Source organism: Stigmatopora nigra, chromosome 3 (genome assembly GCF_051989575.1).
Source record: "Stigmatopora nigra isolate UIUO_SnigA chromosome 3, RoL_Snig_1.1, whole genome shotgun sequence".
NCBI lineage: Eukaryota > Metazoa > Chordata > Actinopteri > Syngnathiformes > Syngnathidae > Stigmatopora > Stigmatopora nigra.
In genome coordinates this window covers 14,290,295-14,315,579 of record NC_135510.1, presented here as the reverse complement: position 1 = coordinate 14,315,579, position 25,285 = coordinate 14,290,295, and the positions used below count along the sequence as shown (strand labels likewise).

General features: G+C 38.4%; 1 protein-coding gene across 10 annotated transcripts in view; it reads left to right on the top strand.

The window, feature by feature from the left end:
• Nucleotides 1–25,183, top strand: part of myo9aa (myosin IXAa) — a 68,735-nt gene extending 43,552 nt beyond the window's left edge. For 3 of the 10 annotated variants that reach the window (XM_077712559.1, XM_077712562.1, XM_077712557.1), the window contains 30 exons: nucleotides 26–145; nucleotides 1,276–1,320; nucleotides 1,721–1,796; nucleotides 2,548–2,688; nucleotides 3,105–3,144; nucleotides 3,228–3,350; nucleotides 5,992–6,072; nucleotides 6,276–6,386; nucleotides 8,591–8,713; nucleotides 10,418–10,567; nucleotides 11,404–11,714; nucleotides 12,600–14,213; nucleotides 15,512–15,611; nucleotides 15,837–16,043; nucleotides 17,386–17,483; nucleotides 17,609–17,742; nucleotides 17,865–18,085; nucleotides 18,305–18,421; nucleotides 18,519–18,707; nucleotides 19,381–19,428; nucleotides 19,581–19,692; nucleotides 20,346–20,407; nucleotides 20,585–20,777; nucleotides 20,883–21,011; nucleotides 21,112–21,217; nucleotides 21,295–21,426; nucleotides 21,530–21,653; nucleotides 23,338–23,537; nucleotides 23,623–23,762; nucleotides 23,831–25,183. In XM_077712559.1, the coding sequence (XP_077568685.1) occupies nucleotides 26–145; nucleotides 1,276–1,320; nucleotides 1,721–1,796; nucleotides 2,548–2,688; nucleotides 3,105–3,144; nucleotides 3,228–3,350; nucleotides 5,992–6,072; nucleotides 6,276–6,386; nucleotides 8,591–8,713; nucleotides 10,418–10,567; nucleotides 11,404–11,714; nucleotides 12,600–14,213; nucleotides 15,512–15,611; nucleotides 15,837–16,043; nucleotides 17,386–17,483; nucleotides 17,609–17,742; nucleotides 17,865–18,085; nucleotides 18,305–18,421; nucleotides 18,519–18,707; nucleotides 19,381–19,428; nucleotides 19,581–19,692; nucleotides 20,346–20,407; nucleotides 20,585–20,777; nucleotides 20,883–21,011; nucleotides 21,112–21,217; nucleotides 21,295–21,426; nucleotides 21,530–21,653; nucleotides 23,338–23,537; nucleotides 23,623–23,762; nucleotides 23,831–24,312 (5,729 nt within the window). In that variant the 3' untranslated portion in view covers nucleotides 24,313–25,183. The remainder of the gene's footprint in view (nucleotides 1–25; nucleotides 146–1,275; nucleotides 1,321–1,720; nucleotides 1,797–2,547; nucleotides 2,689–3,104; nucleotides 3,145–3,227; nucleotides 3,351–5,991; nucleotides 6,073–6,275; nucleotides 6,387–8,590; nucleotides 8,714–10,417; nucleotides 10,568–11,403; nucleotides 11,715–12,599; nucleotides 14,214–15,511; nucleotides 15,612–15,836; nucleotides 16,044–17,385; nucleotides 17,484–17,608; nucleotides 17,743–17,864; nucleotides 18,086–18,304; nucleotides 18,422–18,518; nucleotides 18,708–19,380; nucleotides 19,429–19,580; nucleotides 19,693–20,345; nucleotides 20,408–20,584; nucleotides 20,778–20,882; nucleotides 21,012–21,111; nucleotides 21,218–21,294; nucleotides 21,427–21,529; nucleotides 21,654–23,337; nucleotides 23,538–23,622; nucleotides 23,763–23,830) is intronic. The other 7 variants (XM_077712563.1, XM_077712560.1, XM_077712566.1 and 4 more) reach the window with 7 other exon arrangements.
• Nucleotides 25,184–25,285: the final 102 nt, after the last annotated feature.

Here is a 25,285-nt window from a genome sequence, read left to right as displayed (position 1 = left end):
TCTCATCTTGTTTTACTTCTCCAAGGGCATGATGATGCTGCTTCCTGTGCAGTTTTGAAAAGTGTGGATAGTTTTAGCTTTCTGCAGCACCCTGTGCATCAGAGAAGCTTAGAGATCCTGCAGAGATGCAAAGAGGAAAAGCACAGTAAGGCTGCCAAAGAAAAGAACTCCTCTTACTCTACCTGTTAGCCCATAGACCACTGGGGAACTCTTGGATGAGGGAGAGGGATGAGGCCAACCAACATCAACATATTGAAACAGCACTGTTACGCAGTTTGAACCAAGCCAAAGAGAGATCAGAAAAAAATTATTAATTCGCAAGCTTCTTTGACTGCTTTGTGATTATTGTCTAAAAGCCTGGTTTTCTGTTATTAGACTAGATGCTTGTTGGTCTCCCCTCCCTATTTTTCCCCTCTTTTCTCTCACATTACAGAGTGGAATGCTTTTGTTTTAGCCGTATTCCCTCGCATGGTTTTCACAGGCATGTTGCTAAACGTCAGTAGAAGAATACCAAAGAAATGCATGTTGCCTTTGCTTTGTCAGGGCACCGTAATTACTACTACATCTAGGCAACCTATGCTTTCATGTCTACTTTTGACCTTTTATGCCCTCCAGGGCAGTCGCTTGTCCACCCAGCAGATAATTAGGTTACAATGTTGCACTACTACACATGCTGGTCAGGGTGATTTTTGACTGACAGGTTGCATCATGAGACACTGAACAGCCCAAGTACACACATAACAATATACACAAGGCCTGTGATAATCTGAGAGTTGTATTAAGTATTTGGGGCATTTACAAAGATAACACAAAGAGACCTTGGTTTACAACCACACTGACAAGCTAAAGGGGTATGACATCCATTTTTCTTTGGCTGTCATAAATTGAGCTAATCATTTAATAATGTAGGTTATCATAATGAAGCCTATCATTTTTTCTTTTCTTCTGCCATGTCGATAACCACAATATGACACATTGTTAGGGAGTACTGATAGTTGAACCACACTGCAAATTCCAACTATAAAGTATGTATCGGAAATAACTGAGTAGTTTATTTGATTAGCTTCTTTAATAGATATCGTATCTTAGTGTATTGTTTTAGCTGGTCAGATTGTGTGTGAGCACGTGTGTGTATGTGCATTCCGGACACTTATATTAACTCAAGGTGCATTACACATAGACAACCATGGTTTTATTCTCATGCTTCTTTAATGAGTCTTTTTTTCCATGATGCTCAAATGTGTATCTGTCTTTTTGTTTTGTGCTATCCTGCAGCTCCCGATGAGAGTGAATGTATGCAAATTGATGAGACTGAAAACGGTATACAGACAAACTGATAAATCAATATCTCCCTAGTTAGATTAACCCTGCCTTCTAGCTTTTCATTTGTGATCACTATTACTGCAATGTGAAAAATAACCTATTTTTGAACTGCATATTTGTTCCGCCATTACATTTGACATTAGAGCAAATATGTCGGTAGATAAGAGCACAATGCGGAGATCAGACTGAGGTTTTAAAACGGTTAAAGAAAAGCATTGTGACTAAACACACTCTTCTATAATTTGACACTAACAAATACCTGAGTAACCTTCACATCCCTTTATTTCTGGAACTAAGAAACACATAACAATTAACATTTTGAATAGAAAAAAAAATGATCTTAGATTTTCAGTGAAAGTCAAGTAATGCGTACATAATGCTATCTGATGTTGCACAGGTGTGAGCAGAAGGAATCCTCGTACACCACTATCAGACCATCAAGGAAGCAACACTAACAATGACATAGCTCAGCGGTAAGATCACTTCAGACCTTGTTGTGGCTAGATGTCAAATCCATTCGGGCTGGGAAAGGTTGATAGCTAATGATCACTGCCATCCCTCTCACTGAAAGATGAGCGTTCATAGGGAATCCTTACTAGTTTTAAATGTATGAGTCATCTATTGTTGTCAATTGCAGGTAATAAGTTTATTACTACTTTAATAATATAGTGTTATTGAGTACAATAATGTCTGTATTTCTTTTTGTATTCATTTTAACTGCATTCAGTTTGTCTTCATGAACATTTTATTAATTGAATTATATTTATTCATCCATTTTCTGAACCACTATCCTCATTAGGGTCGCAGGGGTGCTGGAGCATTTTATATATATATATATATATATATATATATATATATATATATATATATATATATATATATATATATATATATATATATATATATATATATATATATATATATATATATATATATATATATATATATATATATATATATATATATATATATATATATATATATATATATATATATATATATATATATATATATATATATATATATATATATATATATATATATATATATATATATATATATATATATATATATATATATATATATATATATATATATATATATACACTAAATTATTATCTGAAATGTACAATTTAAAAAAAGCTCATTTGTTAGATTTCATTATATTGTGTAAATGTAGTTTTGAATTAAAATGGACTAAAATTTGAGTATGCTTTATTACAGAGGTTCTTCCAGCCATGCCTGGAACGGGCGTGTGGGTCGAGCAAACCGTTTATCATCCAACAGCTCAGGCACAGAAGAAGACAGCATCTTTGTCAACTCCGCTAGCAGCAAGCTTCTGGAGCGAGCCCATGACATTCTCATGTAAGCACATTCTTTTTTTGGAGGGATGGTTTGAAATATATTTTAGGAATCATTTTACTGCATGAAACACCACACTGGAACAGTACCTTATCCTTTTTCCAAATACTCCATACATGTCTTCTGTACAAACTCCAATTCCCACTAAATGGTTAGTAATATTTATATGAATATATATATACAATTATAAATATAAATATTAAACATACAATTGCAAGGAATATCCTCATCTAGCAAACTGAGATGCCATGTTATCGGTAGCAAAGAAGACAAAACAACCAAAGTTGTTAAGAGGATGTAAAAAAACAGCAAAAACAATTAATTAGACTTTTTTTGTTTATCCCAGTGACACTTTTTTTGCTGTAATGGAAAAGAATTAAACAGTATACATTCACTTATTGTGCTTCTTTTTTAAACAGGAGAAACAAAAACCCAAAAGCCAAGTTCGTTCTTCCTAAGGTAATTAGACACATTTGTTTTGACCAATTAATATCAAAAGTCCTGAAATCTGCAATGTGCTATTCTTTCATTTCCATTCGCAGCACTTATTGAATGTCAAGTCACTTAAATACCTCAGCAACCTGACGCTTCATGACCGCATCACCAAGTCATTGCTTCACCTTCACAAGAAGAAGAAACCACCCAGTATCAGTGCACAGTTCCAGGTCAGAGACACACACAAAATATTACGTACACTATGCATTGTACTCAGTTAACTCATTGAATGCTTTTAGTGTCATTATTTGAGATAGAATGAGAGCCCAGTAGAGGGTAGCAATGTTCTGAAGGTGAGAATCAATGCATTCGTGACAATATTTTCAACATAAAATAACGGGTAATTAAGTAACTTTGATCTTTTTCGTATCCGATTCACTCATTTGCATATAAATCATTTCGTAACCTGAACATTTTGTACCTAGAGGCATTCGTAAGTAGAGGTATTACTGTATTTAGTATATAAATATATATATTTTTTTATTAATCCTAGTATTTAGAAATAATAATTAATAATGGATTTAAAGGAACTATTATTCTAATTGAGACCTACTTTGCGCACATGTAGTCATCACATTTTGAGTCACATAGCCCATACTTAAATTCCAGATGTTCATATTGCAACCCAACTTAGCTCCACATATGTGGACGCCAGTTGTTTATTACTCAGGGATAGACAAACTGGTCCTCAAGGGCAGCATCAGGTCCACTTCTTTTTTCCAAACGATCAAGCACACAGTTTAACCAGTAAGGTTTCTGCTGAAACAGGACCCACTTAACTGCAATTCACTGATTGCACTTTTAAAATTCTGGATTGGTGTAAAGGTGGACTGTAGAACTGAAACCGTCATTGACGTTGGCTCTTTGTTGAATAGTTTTCCCATCTCTGGTTAATGTGGCTCCATTTTTTACATTACATACTTTATACATACTTTTTGTTACCTTATATGGTAATTGATTCATTAGGAGGGTAAAAGTGTTTTTTGCAGCGGTTCACTTTTGAAGTGTGTGTGTGGAAAGTTGACATCATTCACACATACCCAATTCAAAATCTAAGATGAATAACATGTCTGTATTAACCGTAACAAATGAATACCGTTGTGCTTCCTTTCAAACCTTACTACAATTGTCTAATGTATGCATCATAAGTGCTACTTTGTGTTGATGCCATGATGTCATAGCCACATCATTTTTTTTCCATTTCACCTTTTATCTTTTTGACGAGTTTAAGTTGACTAATAAAATTCATCAGTATATTCACAAAGGAACCACAGAATTATTGAGGGCAAAAGTGAGGCACTTGGATTCCCACTGGTGATCTATTCTCAACTATTAACAGAGTACGGCCAGTTTATGACAATGCTAACATATGCGATCCAAAGATTGAAAGCGGCATACAATGAACAAGCTCAGATATCGTTATACTTTGTTATTTTCCATTTGGGTCTTTGATGTTTATTGTGCATATATGTTTACTGTAATAATTACTATTTCAGCACTAAGCTTAAAGACTTAACAAGGAACAGTCAGGCTTTGTGTTCCATTGTCAAACTGCTGTTGTCAATGCCTAAGTTTATGCGCAGTCACTTTAAGGGTAAAGGTCAATTTCTTCTTTTTTAATATCCCAATCACATTTCTGAAATCAGTCGGCAGATTCTTATTAGTGTTGATTGTATAGAAGGATTATTTAACAAACATTCAACTTGGGGTGGCTCGCTAGTGCAAGTGGTTAACACGTTGACCTCACAGCTCTGGGGTAACACTACCTGTGTAGTTTGCATGTTCTCCCTGGGGCTGCGTGGGTTACCTCTGGGTACTTCGTTTTCCCCACACATTCCAAAAACATGCATGGTAGGCTGATTGGACGCTTTAAATTGCCCCTTGCTATGGGTATGAGTGTCCATGGTTGTCCGTCTCCTTGTGCCCTGCGATCGGCTGGCTACCGATTCAGGGTGTCTTCTGTCTCTGGCCCAAAGACAGCTGGGATAGGCTTCAGCACTCCCCGCAATCCTAATGAGGACAAAGCATTTCAGAAAATGAGATGAGATTAGAGATTCAAGGTCTATATAGGGTTGTGTTTGAAGGAGTTGATGAATCAATAGGGAATGGATAGATATTAACATTTTTAACTTTAATACAATTACAGGAATAGATGGATCACTCTTGACATGTATAAACAAGAAAATGATTTTGCAGTGTTTTTCTTAAAGAAATGGTCAAAATCCTTCTTGAGCTGCTCATTGATCAGTTTGTGTACAAGATACGCTACTGCAGCAAGATTGTTCATTTGGCGATGAAAGTTTATGGGTTTTTGTGTGACGCCAAGGTTACCGGAATTATTTGGCAAATTTGCATTTGAAAAGTTCCAGGGTTTCCGACATCCTACAGTTTCCACTTAACAGTAAAGACAACCTCGCACATACTGCTGCAATGTGCTGACTTTCAGCTTTCTTTGCATGCGATGGCTGTTGGTAGCAATGCAATGAAAGCTTCTGGCCACAGTGTGTGGATGACTTCACTTCCCACATCCTGTGCTGCACTGATTGCTTTAATCTCCCATGGAGAAGGCAGTGACTGAATTCCTCCTACAGCTGACAGGGAGAAAAAAAGCACGCTCACACACAGCAAGAACACATGACATACTATGTAAGTCACATGTTCAGAAGGGATTGGATAATATACCATTGATATCTTGGAGATTTCAAACTACCAAAGTCCCCGGGCACGGACTACAAAATAGGAACAAATCCAGTCTTAAAATATTTGATTCTCTTTTAATGTAATGTTCTGTCCATTTGTTCTATTTTACAGGCCTCTCTAAATAAATTAATGGAGACGCTGGGTCAGTCTGAGCCTTATTTCGTCAAGTGCATCCGATCCAATGCTGACAAGGTAACACAAAAGCAACCTGGACTGGAGCCATTCTGATCGTTTTGTCATTTTTTTTTCCCAAGCAATTTTCCTCCGATTTTCCTTGAAGTTCTGGAAAACTGTTGATTGTTTCCTGCTCCCCCACCCTTTATGGGCTCTTGCTCTCTCTTGGGTCATTCTTTACGCGTTTGCTTTGCTCTGATTTTCATTTTTTTCTCTGGCAGATGCCCTTGCGGTTTGATGACAACCTGGTGCTAAGGCAGCTGCGCTACACGGGTATGCTGGAGACTGTCCGTATCCGGCAGTCAGGCTACAATATCAAATACAGCTTTAAGGTGACAGGATTTTCACTGTGTTACTGCAGTCATTTAAAGCATTCGTAATTCCAAGATGTTCATTTTTTACCAATACATTTACTTACCGTATTTTAACAATTAAACTGACATTCTTTTTAATATTGACGTATTATTTATATTCCCTAGATGTGCATTATGCACTGAATAAAATGGCGACGATATATAAACTACTGAAAATGAGCAAATGAACAAGCTTTTAAGGAATTAGTAAAAAAAAGTTGTCTTGCAAGCTTTTTTATAAGATAAAATAAGATGATTTTTGGGCACTGGTTATAAGAGAGTCGGTAAGATAGGTAAATAAAATATGCTTCTGTTGGCAAAATTGATTGGATCAGCAGCCCTACTGAATGATCATTTAAATTGTAATTGACAAGAAAAGGCAATAGTCACACAAAGTATTTTTTTAATTGCACATTTTTGGCCTCAGAAACACAAAACAAAAACAACACAGGTATCAGTTGTAGTCATTTTTTAACAAATAGTTTGTTATTACCTTTCTAGACAACTGAAATATTTCCCATCTTACTAGAAACAAATACCTGACCTGATTATCATATTGTAATATAATTGTTTACTGTAAGATTTTTCCCAATAAGGTGTAAGGTGGCTTATATATTGAACACATTCAATATACACAAGAAAAACCCGACTTGCCATACGAGTTTTCTTGGTTGGTGGGATTCTTTTGATTGATGTGAATAGTGATTTGCCAATGAACTTATGAGCAATGTGGCATTGGTCATGATGTGTTGTTTATTTTCAAAAGGGCAGGCTAGCCGTGTTGTTAAAGCTTTATTAAACTGATGGATTACCAAAAATGTATTGTGCTGAACTGAGCCAAACTTTAGAAACAAGGCTTTAAACCATATTTTAAGAGACTTTTTGTCTCCACAATCTCCAGCCACAGAAAACATGATTCATCTGTTTCCATGGGCGAAGTGGTGAACAATGTGACTAGTTTATGTTTAAAATTGATGGTTATCTGTGGTTTAGAATAGCTCTGCAAAAAGAAAACCCTCAATGAGCTGTAGTTTAGCCAGTAAACTGGGTGCATCTGCGTATCATATTAAATTTTTTTCCCCTCTATGCAAGCATGTGCTGGCCAGAACACAGATGTATCATCGGTCTCACTTTTCAGAAATCCCAAAGCCTGAAGGATATTTAAAACTCAGTTTTCCAAAAGTCTTACGTAGTGAATCCCTAGGCCAAAGCATCTTTGCTGATTTTGCTGAAGTAGCTGTGTCACTTATTGGGTTTAAATTTTGCTGTTCCTTTTCCGTACTGTCACATAGTGCGGATGTCAAAATGAGCTGGTCTCAATCGCAGGGAAGCAGGGCGGCCATGAATGGTGGTTTACTCTCGCTATCTTTTGGAATAAACACATACTAATATCCATTGATGGGCAACATTATTTTGTCAATGGTAGGAATCAAGAGCTGATGTTCCCATGACTGTGTTTTAAGACGTGTTTTAATTAACTAAAGCTCAACTACAGTAAAGATAGTCAACATTTTCATGACCGCTTAATTCAGAGCTGAGCATATTGAATGTCATTCATTGTGATGTGTCCGTGCAGGCTATGTTACGATACATAATTACTTTTTTGGTTGAGTTAAGCGCAACTCATGAAGTTATCCTTCATGATGAGGGTTACATAGATGACTTGAGCACCAGTTTTTATCACTTACCCGAAATGACTCCAGACATATTTAACGCTCTGGTCAGCGCTAATAACAAATATCTTGGGCATGATATCATTTTCACGATTTTGTGTGTCCTGACTCCATGGTACAAAGCCTGTCCATTGTCCGCGGCATTTTTGCTACACTCCCCATGCTTGTAATTGTATAAACACTGCATCAGTTTCCCCATCCACCCCCAACAGCTCAGGATGCCGTGTATCAGAGCCACACAATGGGCCTCAGTGTAAAGATTTGTGCTTCATCATATTCATCCCATGATGTCTGAAGGCCTCCAGAAATGAAAAACATGGGTTTTCACCTGAAACTTCCTTGTTTTTTTCTAAAAAAAATGTCTATAATCTCTGCCTTTGCTCTCGTGATACTTTCTTAAACGTGGTCAGTGTCTGTTACTTACGTCTGACATATTAATACAGTGCTTGTCTCAAACAATTTTGAATTGTTGTCAATAAACATTTCTTATGTTTTATTTACTCTCCATAGGATTTTGTTCATCACTTCAATGTACTGCTCCCAGACAGAACCAGTACCAACAGAGAGGACATCCAGCATTGGCTTGACCAAAAGGACCTGGAAAGAGATGGGTATCAAGTTGGCAAGACAATGGTATATTTCTAACTCTAATATATTCGTTGATGTACACATCAGATTGAAGCAAACACAAATATACCACCGTGTAGACCTGGGCCAAATGACAAAGGCATTTACAGTAATCCCTCGAATATCGCGGTTAATGTAGACCAGACATAGCCGCGATAATCCCAAATTTTCCAGGTAGATCACCCGTATTAAAAAAGTGAATAAATTATTTGTTTTTAAAATTAGCAGGAAAAAAAATACAGAGTGGCGAATTTGCGATAATCGAGGGATTACTGTATACACAAAGTACACACCAAACGTTTGGATACATTAATGTAATACCTGATGGTCCCAACTTATTTTGGTAAAGCAAGTAATTCCATTGATTACACATGAAAAAATAAATCTACGAAGTGAAAAACATTTTATCTCACTTAATTTTTTAAGCCAGTGGCAGACCTTGGCCTTTAGCAGTGCTCCTTCTGAATCAATCCAGCCCTCAATCACTATCTAGTCACTAGATAGTGATTGAGGGCCGCGGGTTTGAGACCCCTGATCTAGTGGCTATTAAACTTTAAACCTTCAGCTACTGCTACAACACATAAAAAAAACATCAATAATAACATCTTAAAATTATTTCAGGAATATAGCTACATTTAAGTGAAATGATTAACTTCGCAAAAATCATTTTTTATATGTACAAAAAATCCACCCTCCTTTCTTTCGTCAAGAAGATTTCAACTACTCTGTCATACAAATTATCCATGCGTTGGTGTCATTCACCGAAATGAAAGTTCCTAAGTCTCCAAATCCCCTTCAATGTCACCCAAAAATGACAGTCTATCCTGTCTTATTAAGATTCTATTTTTCACCACCGTTTGGTTATGTAGATTAGTTTCACTACGGATCTACTCGCTCAGCTTTAGATTTTTTTTGTGTCATCCTGTATTAAGAAATAGTCGATCCACTAGTTTTTTCTGAGTTGCTCAGAAAGTTGACCAGTGTCTCTTTTAGTAGGATTCACAACCCTTCAAATGCCCTTTAATCGGAAGTTCTATGTATAGTTAAGTTACAATGTCGTAGCTAGTAATGCCAACCTCCCCTGTTGGTCTTTTTTATTTGAACTTCTTCAAGGGCATGAGGTTGTTTGGTGGCAATAATATTACACACCCATATGAAGCAATGGGTATAGTGGTGGTTGATTAGGCTCACTTCACTATGGTGAAAGAAACAGATAAGGACAGAAAACATTATATATTTGTCAGTCATGCTTTCTTTACTTAACTGTTTTTATGAAAGAAACTAACATTTTTTTAATTAAATGAGTTGATGTTTAAAATTATTCGGCAGATTGAATATATTGGTATAATAAGGTTAGAGCCAAGATGATTTTTTTTTCAGTTCAAGGTTGTAATATTGGTACTGTCATGTTTCAGCCGAGAGGATTTTTTTTAAGTTCAAGGATGTAATGAAGACAGTTCCCCATATTTCGAGGGTTGTGTCCTCAATATTGTTAAGGATCTATGCCTGTAGGAGGCTGTCTATATAATTACAAGTTCATACCTGGCATTTTTGTGGCTGTATGTCAAAAGATAGCCTATTTGTGTGTGTGTGTGTGCTTCCTCATGACTTTGGAGTACTACATGTGGGAGTGTAGATTTAAATCACCAACTTCGGCCTTTATCAAGCCATTGTTCCCTTGTGCCACTCTGTGGTGCTCTCGCCTTTCAGGTGTTTCTACGGGAGGCAGAACGTCAGCAGCTGCAAGCCCAACTCCACTGCGAGGTCCTTAGGCTCATTGTCATGCTCCAACGACGTTTCAGAGCCCGACTAGAGAGAGAGCAGTTCCTGAAAATGAGAGCAGCAGCCGTTTGCATCCAGGTACGTGTCTTTCGGCTTAAACTTGGTTTTGTGTTTGTCGAATATGACATTTCCTTTATATCTTTTTTATAGTGTTATAAAGTTATATATGAATAAATAGCTATGTAATGAATATATTTAGCTAAAGCAAAGCTATCTGGTGATCTTACCTCTGTCTTTCCTCTAATATTTTTCTGCGTAAGATTTTATTTTATTTTTTTAAAGGATCCATTCCTAATGCCTCCTTATTTCAACAGGATTTTTATTTGCAAACACATTCTCAATAATGCAATAATGTTCTAAAATCAAAATGAGAAGTGTCTTTCTAATATTCTCATTATTATTATTATTTGAAAGCTTTATACCAAATTCCAGCCACTATGCTAGACTGTGTGGTATCAACAAAGGACACATACTCTGTCACGCAAATGTTTGAACAATTTGGTCCACAATTTTACTTTTTAGGTATCATATTATACACACTATAAGGTGCAACTAAAATACTTCATTTGTCTGAAAAGTCAGCATGCCTATATAATCGAATTTGGCTTCTGTATGGATCAATATTGGTTCTCCTTTTGATACACCAAACCACTACTACTTATACTACTATCAGAACCACCACCACCACCACTATTACTGTGTCTAATAATCTGTCGCACCTTATAGCTTGGTACATCCACTATAAATCCCTATTTACCTGTTTTGGTATTTCCTTAGTCCACCATTTACTCATATGGAATCAATAATTGCATATATTTTCCAGTTTTACACACAACATTGTGTTCCACAGAAAGATGAGCGCCCACTAAATACAGGTCCTTCAATGTTTTTTTTTTTTTCATTTTTGCTGACAGAAATGGTGGCGCTCGTACCGATCCTTGGAAGACGAAGAAGAGCAAATCGACCAGAATGTTTATATAGAGGCAGCGTTGTGCCTGCAGACACATTGGCGTGCGTGCAGGCAACGTCAAAGGTTCAGGTTGTGGAAGGAGGCCGCATTAGTGCTTCAGAGGGCATGGCGACTGTGGCTGTGTCGCCGTTGCACGGCATCTCTGGTCATTCAGACGGCCTGGCGCTGTCATCGAGTGAGAGAGAACTATTTGCGGCTCTACTCTGCTGCCATACACCTCCAGGCCTTCATCCGAGGGTACCTCGCTCGAGAACGGTAAGGCGTGTAACAGCACTTTGTACTTATTTAACTTATTGGCTGCCACCGTCAGTAGTAAAACGCAATCCATTATGAATGGCAGGGCTGGCTACAGTCATTCAACATCAATGGCACCAAAAAAATATATTCAAAGCCCACCTTCCCAGTTTAAATTAATTGGCCATCGCCGTCTGTGACAAGCAAAATAATGTATTGTGTTTCTGTATTTATTCATTTTGATTTGACAAATTTTTCTTTTATTAACAATTGTATTAACCATTTCACAGACAGTGCAACTAAAGTGGACAGCTATTCAAAGGCTGCTTTCACTTTAATGAATGTAACTTAAGCAATTAAGGGGAAATAAATCCTAAAAATAAAAAAACACCCCTTTAAAATTTTACCATTTCGCTTCCTAAACATCTGATCAGTCCAGAGATATTTAAAGGGAAAAAAAACACACAACCAAGACATTGACTGACCAATTTGGAACCTCCACCCAACAACAAGTATAATTAATGTACTTAATCAGCCCAGAGACAATCAATGCATATACATTCCTGGAATATACCTACCAAATTTCAACGTCTTTAACGTCCATGATTAACGGAGGAGTAGTAATTTTAGTTAACGTCCTTCCCAAAAGGAAAAACAATCTCAACAAAGTGAGCACGAACTTTTAGGTCAAAATCCAACACAAAATCATGTTGAGTATTCATTTATAATGGTGTTTATTGGCTTTAAAATCCAGTCATAATTGACATTAAAACATTTTTATATAATAGATAATACAAGTTCTGTTTTTAAAATACTCATTTCAATATTTGTAGAAGGAACGTTGTGACCATGACCAAACAAGTTTTAAATGACCTAAAACGTTGCCGATTTCCTTTCATTGACCAGCTTCAGACAACTTCAAAACGAACAAAAGCTTAAGGAGAATGGACTGTTGATCTTTTCACCAGAAGAGGACCTCTCTTACCAGGACCGGGAAAAGACACTCAATGTCCTTGGCAGGACGGACGGAGAGTTGAAGGTGGGAGGCATGGCGGGAGAATACGCCAGCTCGCCTACATGGCAATCTGAGGTGCCGCCTTCTCTCACAACATCCACAGTTGTGGTGCGAGAGAAGCTCAGAGCACATGATGAGCTCAGCCAGAAAACTACCCGGGCCAAGAGAGAGAGCCGGCGCATGCGAGAGCTGGAGCAAGCTAAATTCAGTCTGGAGCTCCTCAAGGTCCGTGCGACCTGTGGCGGAAGCCCGCCAAGTTCGGAGGAAAGGCGATGGTCTTTGGAATTTGTGTCCTCCATCACCCCACCTCTGTGTTCGCCACAGGGCACACCTGACAGTCAGAGCTCCAAAGGCAGCTTTGAACTCTTGAGTATTGAGGATGCTCCCAAAGCTACTGAGGAGGTGACTGATAGCGAGGACCTGTGCTCACCTATTGGTTCCCTCGGAGCACCGTTAAATCCTTGTATTGAGGCATTCCCCCTTAGCCCAAAGACAGAACAACTGAACAGAATACCACCTTCAGATGCTGGAAGTCATTTTCATCAACAAATAGAACCTGCCGCCTCATGCACACATCCGTCCAAACTCGAGAACTACATCCCACCTTTCTTCGGGCCTGCTAACGAAAGCCGCTTCGCTGAAATTCCTAGTCATCCAAGTGAAAAGGCCATGCAGAGCACAAAGGTTGCCACATCCACATCCACCACTGCTAAATCTTTGAAAGAAAGGCGAGACTCAACACGTAAACCGGTGGTGGTGGTCATCAGCATGCAGAAAGAAACCCCACTGAGTGAAGAGCTGAACGAGCTGACCCATCCTGGTGTTAAGGTTTGCAAAACGTTTTCTCAGGGGGAAATGCCAGGGCGTGTTCCGCATCCAGTCCCTCATGAGCCATATTCCGTCCTCCCTCAGGTTGATAAGGTTGTTTTGGATAAGTTGGTGAGGTTGAACGAGGAGAAAGAGGAGAGGCAGCGCAGTCAGAAACAACAGAACGAGAGGGAGATGATGGAGCAGATTAGACAGCAGAAAGAAGCGTTGGAACGTCAGCGCCTTTTCTTTGCTCAATATGAGAGCGAGATGTTTGAGAAACAGAAGGATGAGGCTCTGCAGAAGATACACCAGAGAAGGCAAAGTGAACAAGATGCTGGAGGGCATGCCATATCAAGCCAAACACTTAGACCAAGATCTCTGCTCATGGAAGGAACACCAGGGATAGTTCCTCATTGTAGGACCCATTCCGAATCGTCTGGTCACTTGGTCCACTCCCAGCTAGGAGGAACTATCCCCAGCAATGTCATTGTTCCCAAGCCGCCTTTTCCATCTGCCTCTGCATCCACAGACAGGCATAAACATGGCAACCCTGCAGTGGAAGGCTGGGCACCCAAACTCACCATTCAGTCCAAAGACAGGGCAGCCAGACCAAGACCAGCCACCAAGAAGGTAGAACGTGTTCAGAGTTCAGGGACTATCTTCTTCTCTCCCAAGGACAAAGTAACATTTTCTCAGTAAGTATTAAATCCATTAATGCTTTAATTTCATCAATGCTGTGAGTTAGCCATCATTTAAAGTCTCTATACCAGGGGTGGCAAAGTCCAGTCCTCGAGAGCCCCTATCCAGCTTATTTTCCATGTCTTCCTCCACCAACACGCCTGAATCAAATCATTGGGAGCAGTATGAAGCTTCTGGACAGCCAGCTGATGAGTTGATTATTCTATTCGGGTGTGGTAGACGAGGGAGATATGGAAAACAGACTGGATAGCGGCTCTCGAAGACCGGAGTTGGCCACTCCTGCGCTATACCATTGCCTATAGCTTACCATGTGTAATTCTTAGTATTTGCTTTACAGTTGACTGTAAGCTGAAAGAAAAACTGCATAACAAGTCTGTTGTTAAGCTCCTGCCAAAAAAGTGTTCCTGTGATTACCCCATTTTTTTTCGCCACAGCCAAATCAGCTTTCAATTGCCGTATTTTTTATTAAGTTTCCTGATACTGCAAGCTTTGTTCGACTATATTCAACACCAAAAAAGTCATTTAATTGTTAGTCATTCTTTAGCCTGAACATAAGCTAAAGGAAGCATTAAACTTAAAACTGTTATTTTTAAGCATCTTGTTAAATTTTTTGATAATTTGAACCAAAGTTTATGATCTTACGAGAAAGTGAATGCATTTATCTTAATCCAGAATGATTTTATACATTATTTTGTTGCTACTTATTGTATTGGGCACTCCATTTCATAATTCATTCCTGAAACACATTCTTATCTACACCATATCACTGGACAAAAAAAAACTAATACAATTAAAAGCCGGAAAATATGATTAAAATCTAAATTGACAAAACCTATTTCTGTTACTACTAATGTACAATAAGATTATTTCTTAACATACATAATGCAACTTTTCTTCTGGCCAAGTACAAGTACTAACAATTTAATTCACACCCCCACCCGAATGAGAGGGTCCGTTTACAATCATCACACCCGGCCGGACACTGTACAAATTAGCATTGTCACTGCAACTGCAGCAACACTTGGAAACTTAGCAATTTACCAATAGAAGTAGGTTGTTCATTTTGTTTTTGAAGAAAAATTAAACAAGCAGAGTGCCAAATCTTTTTGGTTTACCAGAGATACACAATAACCACACTAAATTACATTTTTAAAAGACATTTATTTAAGAGGTGTATACAAAATTATTATCAGTGTTATCGGAACTGTATCGACAGATGAAAATGTGATTCTGTGCATCATATGTTGTGTGACATATATTGATTCTTTGACCCCCTCCATTTTTTTCTCTTCAGATTCAACACTGTTGATGTCACCAAGGAAAACCCCCAAACCGCCCCCACAGAGGGGTCAATATATGTTTCCAGGCTACCCAAAGGACCAAAATCACGTGATGTATGCATTTTTTCTTTACATTTGTGTACTTTTTTTTAACAATGTAATTCAATCTACTATTTTGGTGAATTGAAAAACTAATTGAATGAACGAAGTGTGTTTTGGCTGGTCCATTTATGTGTTGCACCTATGAAACAATACTCAAAGAAGGCTAAAGGCAGGACTGGGACTGTAGCTTCTTGCAACTGATTTCAACACAATCTTATCGCTTTCGATGAACTCCAGGTGGGGAGAGCGGGGTACAAAAAGAAAGCCCGGATGTCGCGGACGCGCTCTGACTTCCTCACTCGGGCCCCTATTCTCTCCCTTGGGGGGGATTCAGATGAGGATGGGTATGATGCTACGAGCCCCCAACATTCCCCTCTACCTCTCTCCAAGCAGAGTTCTACAGAGGAAGGCCTAGGAGGCTCCTGTTTTAGTGACTCCGACATGGTAACGGGTTCCATGGATGCCATCAATGGATCTAACTACATTCTTTTACTTCTGCTTCTTTTCTCCTAACACCCACAGTTTGAAGGCCTCACACCTCTTTATTCTGTGCTTCTACATCTGTTTTATTGAAATGATTCTGAAGACATTTTTGTAATGAATTACAAAGCTGTCTTTCAAGATAAACACATCTTGCAAACTAATTTGACTTTATTAATGAAAGACTTCCTCTTCAAAGATCTTTACCGACCGTAATTGTTAAATACATACAATGTAAGCAGGGCAATTTCGTAAATGTTTTTCTACTTTCTACTAAAACCATCTACTAAACCTATATTGTCAAGGTTTTCTAACATAACTTTACCTTTTTCTTCCTCTCACAGGTTGTTACTGAATTGTTTTTGCTTTGTTCCTAACATTTTGTGCCAAATGTGTGCATGTATTTGACTATTTTTACAGAAAATGTGCATTTTCTAAGTGGAAATGTGATGATTTCTTTTTTTCCAAATTTGTGGTTTTAAAGCAGTGTTTTTCAACCACTCTGGGGTGCCGATGAAAATCTCCCATTTCTAATTGATTTAAAAAAATGCTTTTGGAAAATGAATCCGCAAATATGCCCTATGGAGTGTCTGCTATGCAATGGTCGACAGATTAAACTTTTAATAATACCTCATATAGCTAGGTGGTAAAAGGTAGCTAATTACTGGAAGCACTTAAATAGAGAGAACGTAAGAGAGGCTTTTGAAAAGAAAAGACGCTAACTCAAAACTGGACTCCAGATAAAACTATTCTGCTGTCCGTGTTAAAAAGCTATGCATGTAATCTCACGCAGAACCTCCGTCCAAAACACAAGTAAAAAGCAAATGTGCTATTACAGGCTGAAAATAGCCCTGACCGGCTCATCTACAGGCAACATTAATTCTGGAGTACCATCCCCATTCCTAACCTAGAGAAGCCTACCCTCTACTGGCTGACTCCTAACCATAATTGCGCAATTAATGACTCGCCACACAAACAAAAACTGTTACTATATCAATAGAGACTAACCCTTGGTATACAAGGAAAATAGCAATTTGATCATATAATGTTTTTTTTCTTTTTGTGTGTCTATAATTCCTATTCAATACACTTTTGTTTGTTAACAGATCAGAGAGATTAATTTTACATTTATTGCTGGGGACCTTCCCTGGAATTGTGTTAATGAAAAAAAAGTGGGCCGTGGTTTAAATGTTGAAAAACACTGCTTTAGGGGTAACTTTGAAAGGCAATTACTTTAGTTGTAATTAAGTCATCCACTGGATTTGTCTACCGTTTAAGCCAATACATTCTCACTTCTTTATACCAGGCTGCAAGCCCAGAGGCAAAAAAGAGTCTACACAAAGTGCTTTCATCAGGAGATGTAAGGAAATCAGAGTCTTTGCGCAAGAACTCACAGGATGCAAGGTTAGACCTTTTCTTGAAACTAGGGTAATCAACAGAATTAGCAATGCCATTTGTAGATTTAAAACATATTGTGCATTGACTATATATTTGTTTTAACTCGTTTTTTTTTTTCCTTTAATGTTTAGTAGAGTTCGTGGAAAGATGCGTTTCTGGGGCAAGGCCAGGCAGAGTGATAAAAAGACCTCCAGAGAGAAGCTGATTTGTGGGGCTGATTCACAGGAAGGAGATTATGGAGAAACTGGGCCATTGCTGAGAGATGGTATTATCAAATTATTTTTGTGTTTTTGTTGAGTATGAGTTTTATTGAAACACCATAAATCTTTTGAAAAGAAATGATCATTATTGATGAACAGGAGCGCGTGTGTATCATTTGTTTGAAAGGTCAAGAAAACCTGTCGCCTCGCTGCAGTCCTGACCCAACATTGGACCGAGGGTTTAGAGACTTAAAAGAGAATAAGGAACCTTCTCCCAAGGTCAAGCGAAGACGCAGTGTTAAAATCACCAATGTGGCTGTGGAACCTAATCAATTGTCAAATGACGGTCTGCAAATTCTCACCTGCACGAATGACTACAGAAGCATGAATGACTTTCTCATGAAGAAGGTAATGCCAAAAGCAAATCCATTTTTTCCCTACCTTGAAGAGTCGATTGTGACTTTTGGCTAAGACACTGCTTGTCGGTCAATTTTCCAAATGTGTTTCTGTATTGTGGTTTGCTGCATCAAATACATAAAATTCATAGAAATAATTTGAACTCCAATCTGTTTCTGAATACATTTTTAGCATCCAGACAGGTGGCTTACCAGTTTTTTTTCTTTTTAGATAAATGACTTGGACACTGAGGATAGCAAGAAGGACACCATGGTGGATGTTGTGTTTAAAAGAGCACTGAAGGAATTCCGTTTGAATATCTTCAACTCCTATTCCACTGCATTGGCGGTATGGAATCTTAACAGAATTACAATGGAATCATCTGCTTTGGCTGTGAAATTGTATCCACAGTTCCATAAAATGTACTATCCTCTTCTCACACCAGATGGATGATGGTAAAAGCATCCGCTATAAGGACCTTTACGCTCTGTTTGAGCAAATCCTGGAAAAGACCATGCGGCAGGAGCAGAGGGACTGGAGAGAGTCTCCTGTTAGAGTTTGGGTTAACACTTTTAAAGTCTTCCTGGATGAGTTCATTAACGAGTATAAATCCCTGGATAGCACACAAACCAAGGTAATGCCATCGCCATCTTTTCAAGGATAGTCACACTACTATGAAGACCCGAATAATAGTAGGGAGTTGAAAATTCCAAATGAAATAATAATAGTAGGCAGTGGAAAATTCCAAAAATAATGAATACTAGTATAGTAGTAGTACTATTATTCCGGTGCCTACTATTATTAATTCATTTGGAATTTTCCACTCCCTGCTATTATTCCAGTACCTACTATTATTCAGGTCTTCATAGTATAGGTTATCAATCCTGACGTTTTCAATACAGTGTTCCCTCGCTACTTCGCGGTTCAGCTACCGCGGACTCAGAGATTCGCGGATTTTTTTTGGGAGAAAAAAAATATTACAAATTTTAGTTTGAAACAACATATTTTACAGTTTTTTTTTGTTATAACATGAATTTCACTTTCTCTACCCGTATGCTATATAGTGTACTGTATACAGAGGGGGTAAAAAAATAAAAATAAAAAAATTTAAATAAATAAATAAATAAAAAAATATTTGAATTCAATTCAAATTAAGCATATTCGAAGGGGAATCCCTACTTTGCGGAAATTCACTTATCGCGGGTGGTCCCGGTCCCCATTAACCGTGATAACCGAGGGAACACTGTATACTACAGGGTAATACCTAGTGTGATCAGATGTCAAATATGTCTGTGTTTGTTTTACAGCAGCCTAAACCTGAACGCAAAAAGCGGAGGAAAAAAGATGCAGACGTTGTAGGTTTCCTTATTGACACCATCAGCATCATATATATCTTCATTGCCTGTATTTGTATTGGATATTATATTATGCTATACAAGTGGTCATTATTTGACAACTAGGTAGGAAAATATCTGAGTGAATACATGTATTCCACTTGTACATTCAGGTGGAGGAGCATAATGGCCACATCTTCAAATCCACCCAATATAGCATCCCTACATACTGTGAATACTGTTCATCGCTCATCTGGATGATGGACCGTGCCTGGGTTTGCAAACGTGAGTACACCTATACAAAAAATATATATATTTTCAAAAGCATTGCACCTTTTTTGTTAAAAAAATAGTCTTTCCTCATTTCAATGTTGTTCTTGAAAATACTGCATTCTACTAGCAATTCTATTTTTTTTTTACTTAACTAAAACAACACTTTTTTTGTTTAACCAGTCATGTGAGAATGAAAAAATGCACACAATAGGTCACTTATGTCCTAAAATAGCACTTACCCTAACTTTTCCTTATTCGATTAGTCTCAGATAGCGTTTTTCTTGTTTATTAACGCAACAACACATGCAGACATTAATAAACAAACCATAATAAAGACTTCCTTATGATTTCCCCCGGACCATAAGGCACATGTCTAGTGTTTGTATCTGGCCTTTGCAACGACATCCAATTGCCATCCTCTTGCTAATCTGATTGTCTTCAACTGGACTCATGGGGTCTGTGCTTCTGCTATTCCAGACATTTCTCCACACAGTTTGTCCTTTCTTCCTTCCATATTTTCCCCATGCTAGGCAATGCTACACTGCGTTGCTCATCAAGTTGTTTTGGTCTCGAGTTTGACTCGACTTGCTGAACGATGAGGCGGCACTGCCTTTCTGTGGATAATGGAAATAATGTCTTGGATTTTTCTCGCTGTGTTTACCCAGTGTGCCGTTACGCCTGCCACAGAAAGTGCTGCCAAAAGACGACGACCAAATGCAGTAAGAAGGTGCGTCGGAAACATACCGTACTGAAATGTCTTTTTAGCATGTATACTTATTAATGCATTAGGGTGTTGATAGACTAATAGTTGAACTGAATGTATTACTTGGTCACTAGAAAGTCAGAATCTTCATGTTTCTGGGGTTATATTTGTTGGATAATCAATATTTTTGTATCCGTACAGTTCGACCCAGAGCTCTCGTCAAGACAATTCGGTGTTGAGGTGTCACGTCTGACAAATGAAGAGCGGACAGTACCACTTGTGGTGGAGAAGCTTATCAACTACATCGAAATGCATGGGCTCTACACTGAAGGAATTTACCGAAAATCCGGCTCCAACAATAAAATTAAAGAACTAAGACAGGGACTGGACACAGGTAGCTTTTTTTTGTAACCAGAGCGTGGTAAGCATTTAAAATGGCTAATAACAGAGATTCCACTTTAATTTATCGTTCTGCTCTGTCCTCTCTGTGTTGCCACAGATGTGGAGAACATGAATCTGGATGACTACAACATCCATGTGATTGCCAGCGTCTTTAAACAGTGGTTGCGAGAACTGCCGAGTCCTCTGATGACATTTGAGCTCTATGAAGAGTTCATACGTGCAATGGGTAAGTCCTCACTATATGTTGAAATGATGTCCACTGCACGCTGTTCATTTAATTGTAAAAAAAAAAAAAACTACATGACCAAGCATTTGTGCTTTTTCAGGTTTGCAGGATAGAAAGGAAATGATCAGAGGGGTGTATTCCGTTGTCGACCTGCTAAGCAGAACTCACCTGAACACCCTAGAGCGGCTCATATTTCATCTAGTCAGGTAAGCACAAGTGATTTAAAAATAATCTTTACATAAATTTCTGCCGGTTCACTCAGACACTGAATTTAAACGTTCAGGATTTCTTTGCAAGAGGAGACAAACCGCATGTCAGCTAATGCCTTGGCCATAGTATTTGCTCCCTGTATCCTCCGTTGTCCGGACACTATTGATCCCCTTCAGAGTGTCCAGGACATCAGCAAGACCACAGCGTAAGCAGACCGCAGCCAAGTGAAAATACATCACTAAAATAATATGTATTACTACTTAATGTGGCCATTAATCCCACTCAATTCTATTTATATCCTTCCACAGGTGTGTCGAACTTGTCATATGTGAACAGATGACAAAGTACAAACTCCGACTGAAGGACATCAATACTCTGGAGTTTGCCGAAAACAAGGCCAAATGCAGACTGACCTTTATCCGAAGATCAATGGTGAGATCGAACTGTAACTTTTAACTACTAAAATTTGCTTTCCATCAGATTTTTAGAACCATTTCTTTCTGCATAAATACAAACCGGATTACAGAGAAGTTGGCTATACAAATTGTGAATAAATACCAAATGCAATGATGTGGATGTGCCAAAATTTAATATTTTATTCAAAATACAAGATAGTTGACAGAAAATTTGTTTAAACTGAGAGCATGTGTTAATGTGAGGAGGAAACAACTTTTATGGATTCAATAATTATTCACTAAAACTGGAACAGGCAGCGATATGGGGTTATAAGGGTCAATTGCACATGTAACAAACAGCTGAAAGACCAATTACCACTAATTAGGTTCACTGGCAACATGATCAAGTATAAAAAAAAGGCCTTTAAAAAAAGGAGCTACAAAGATCGCTCAAAACAGTTGAACTGTTAGAGGCCTGTATATTATACAAGAATTGGAAAGCTTCCCCATTAAAATGTGTCTCCCCGATTTGCATACTGTTGTACAAAGAAGGGGGCTGAGCCTCACAGTAGTGAAGATGGCCTTGTCCTTACTTTTTGGAAATGTGTTGACTACACAGAATTTAAAACCAAAATGCATTCCTTAATTTACTGAAATGATTCATCCTCATAAGGTTCGCGGGGGTACAGACAACCAATCATATTCAATCTCATACCTAGAGGCAATTTAGAGTGTCCAAACAGCCTACCCATGCATGTCTTTGGAATGTGGGAGGAAACCAGAGTACCCATAGTGAACCCAGGCAGGCCCGGGGAGAACATATAAACTTCAAACAGGTGGACCCAACCATTTCAAATGACGCCCGCAGCTCTTTGGAACATTTTAAAATGAGCTCAACTGTAGTTAAAAACATACTCAACTGTAACAATAATTACCAATATCACACAGATAAATTGACCTGGATTTGAACCTAGGACCCTAGAACTGTGAGCCCAACGCATCCTCCACTCACCCACTGGGCTGCCATTAAAATATACATAAACAGGAAAACATATTTTTCCTGAAAAAGGACATTTTCATTGTTTAAACTTTTGACCTGGCTCTTCCACTTTTGCATTTGTTTTTATTAACATTTTATAGCATTCCAACTTTTGGAAAATGCGCTAGGTAATACTATAGTGAGGGTCGGAAACCATAGGTTCTCTTTAGCGCTGTGTCCTAGTGGCTCCTTGGAGCTTTTTCAAAAATGTATGAAAATGGAGGAGAGTATTATATTCTTTATAGTAACTACTCTATAAATAGAGAGTAATATATTTGCTAGTTTTTTTTCCCCACAATGGAACTTCAGGGAATTTGCCATTGGATTCCATGTAACCTAAAATCCACTATCATCCTGTTGATTGTGTGAAAATGGAGGAGAGTATTATATTCTTAATAGTAACTACTCTATAAATAGAGAGTAATATATTTGCCAGTTTTTTTTCCCCACAATGAAACTTCAGGGAAATTGCCATTGGATTCCATGTAACCTAAAGTCAACTATCATCCTGTTGATTGTGTAAAAATGGAGGAGAGTATTATATTCTTTATAGTAATTACTCTATAAGTAGAGAGTAATATATTTGCCAGTTTTTTTTTCCCCACAATGGAACTTCAGGGAATTTGCCATTGGATTCCATGTAACCTAAAGTCAACTATCATCCTGTTGATTGTGTTTCCAGGGAAAAGGTCCCTTTCGCCATCTGAAAGCTCACTCCCCTTCACCTCCCGTGAGCCCAAGACCCTTCTCTTTAACGGACACAGTTAAAGAGGAGCGAGAGGAAGACGATTCTGTGATTGAAATTTCCGAGTATCAGCAAGCAGTAATGCAGCAGGAGGAAAAATTGCTGACGGAGCAAATTGAGAACCTGCAAAAAGAAAAGTAAATGCTGTCGCTGCACATAATTGCTAAGTACCTAATGACGCCTGTTCAGCTCACGTGCTAATGTGAATGCTTGCAACTACAGAGAGGAGCTGACTTTAGAGATGTTGACTCTGGAGCCACGAGCATCGGATGATGAGACACTGGAGTCCGAGGCTTCCATCGGCACAGCAGACAGCTCTGAAAACATCCAATTGGACTCTGAAGTGCTTTCCGATATTTCTGGTGTGTCTCAGTCTTTTTAAGATGCCTTCAAAATATCCAAATAAAACATGATTGTCCGTATCTTTCAGCGAGAGGCTCGGATGTGACTTCCCCTTGGTGTCGGCGATCTGACGGAAAAATCCCACGACGGCGCGATCCCAGGCGGCAACCCGACTCCTTGGATTCAGTCGATTCTTCCTCCAGCGTTTCCCCCTACTCCTCCTTGTCTCACTTCCAGCCGTCAACCTCACCCATCTCCAACGTCAGCCGCGGCTTTCGATTCCATTCCTCCAAGTCTCCCCGTTCAAGCTCCGGTGCATCACAAGTACCTCAGATTTCCCACACTGAGAGTTTGGACAGCAGTCCTACAGCAGAGATGGAGAGTGTGTTTGACGAAAGACCACAGTTCACTAGCCGTGGGACATTCAATCCAGAAAAAGGCAAACAGAAACTTAGGGGCAGCAAACATTCATCCCAAAGGGTTACTCAAGAAAGTGGCGCCCACGGCAGGGAACCACCTGACATACAGCAGCAGCTTGTTTTGTACGGTAGTAATGAATTTATGGTATGAAGGATGCAACCTTGACACACTCCCTTACTTATCCTTTATAACCTTTCAAAGAATTACACCTAAGTGCCACGTGTAGTGTCTCCATAACCTCAACGTAGAGGTACAAGATGATCATCTGCTCTTCTGTGGCTGAACCAGAAGCCCTCCATCCCCCTTGAGCTCTAACAGTGCCTTGGCAGCTCCACACTCAGCACCAAATATGAGATGTGCTGGTCTGGAGGACAGAGCAAAGGGAATGTTTTATTATTTATCAAGCTCAGCAAATATTCCACAACTGGAAAGCAGCTGAAGTATGGTCTGACAAAAATAGAAAATTCTGCAAGAGCAGCAGAAGCTGCATTAAATCTCAATCTCACAATTACCTGCTCTATGAGTTTACAGTTCAGAACAGACAATGTACACAGTGCTTGATTGATTACTAAATGTATGAGTCCCTTTGTATTTAATTTTAATGTTGGGAATTTTTAATAGCCTATACAGATATAAATATTGTACAAAGGCGGAATACCAGTTTATGCTGGTTATTTGAAGTCAAATATTTATCTTTTTTTTTTTTTATTCTTGGGGTTTGAGATTTTTTTGAGTCAGAATTACCAATTTTAGCAATTGAGACAAACTGTTCATATGCCAAGCGCTCATGAGAAACTATACAATTATACTATTTTCCAGACTATACAAAAGATAAACCACCATCAAAGGGACCAAGTTAGCTGGTGTGTACATCCTGCCAACCGGACTTGTGCGATATGGGCAATATCAGATATGTATAGAATCCTTGTATTAACTATTTAACAGCCATAAAACAACTGTAATGAACAGTACAATCTGTGTGCAGTTTCATGAACAAAAATGTCATCCAACACAAACCCACCCATGGCTATCTGATAGCAAAAAAAAACTACATAAACTACTTTTTCATTACCAAATGTAAAGCAATTACACTTAAATTAATGTTTTATGCAATATCAGCAGA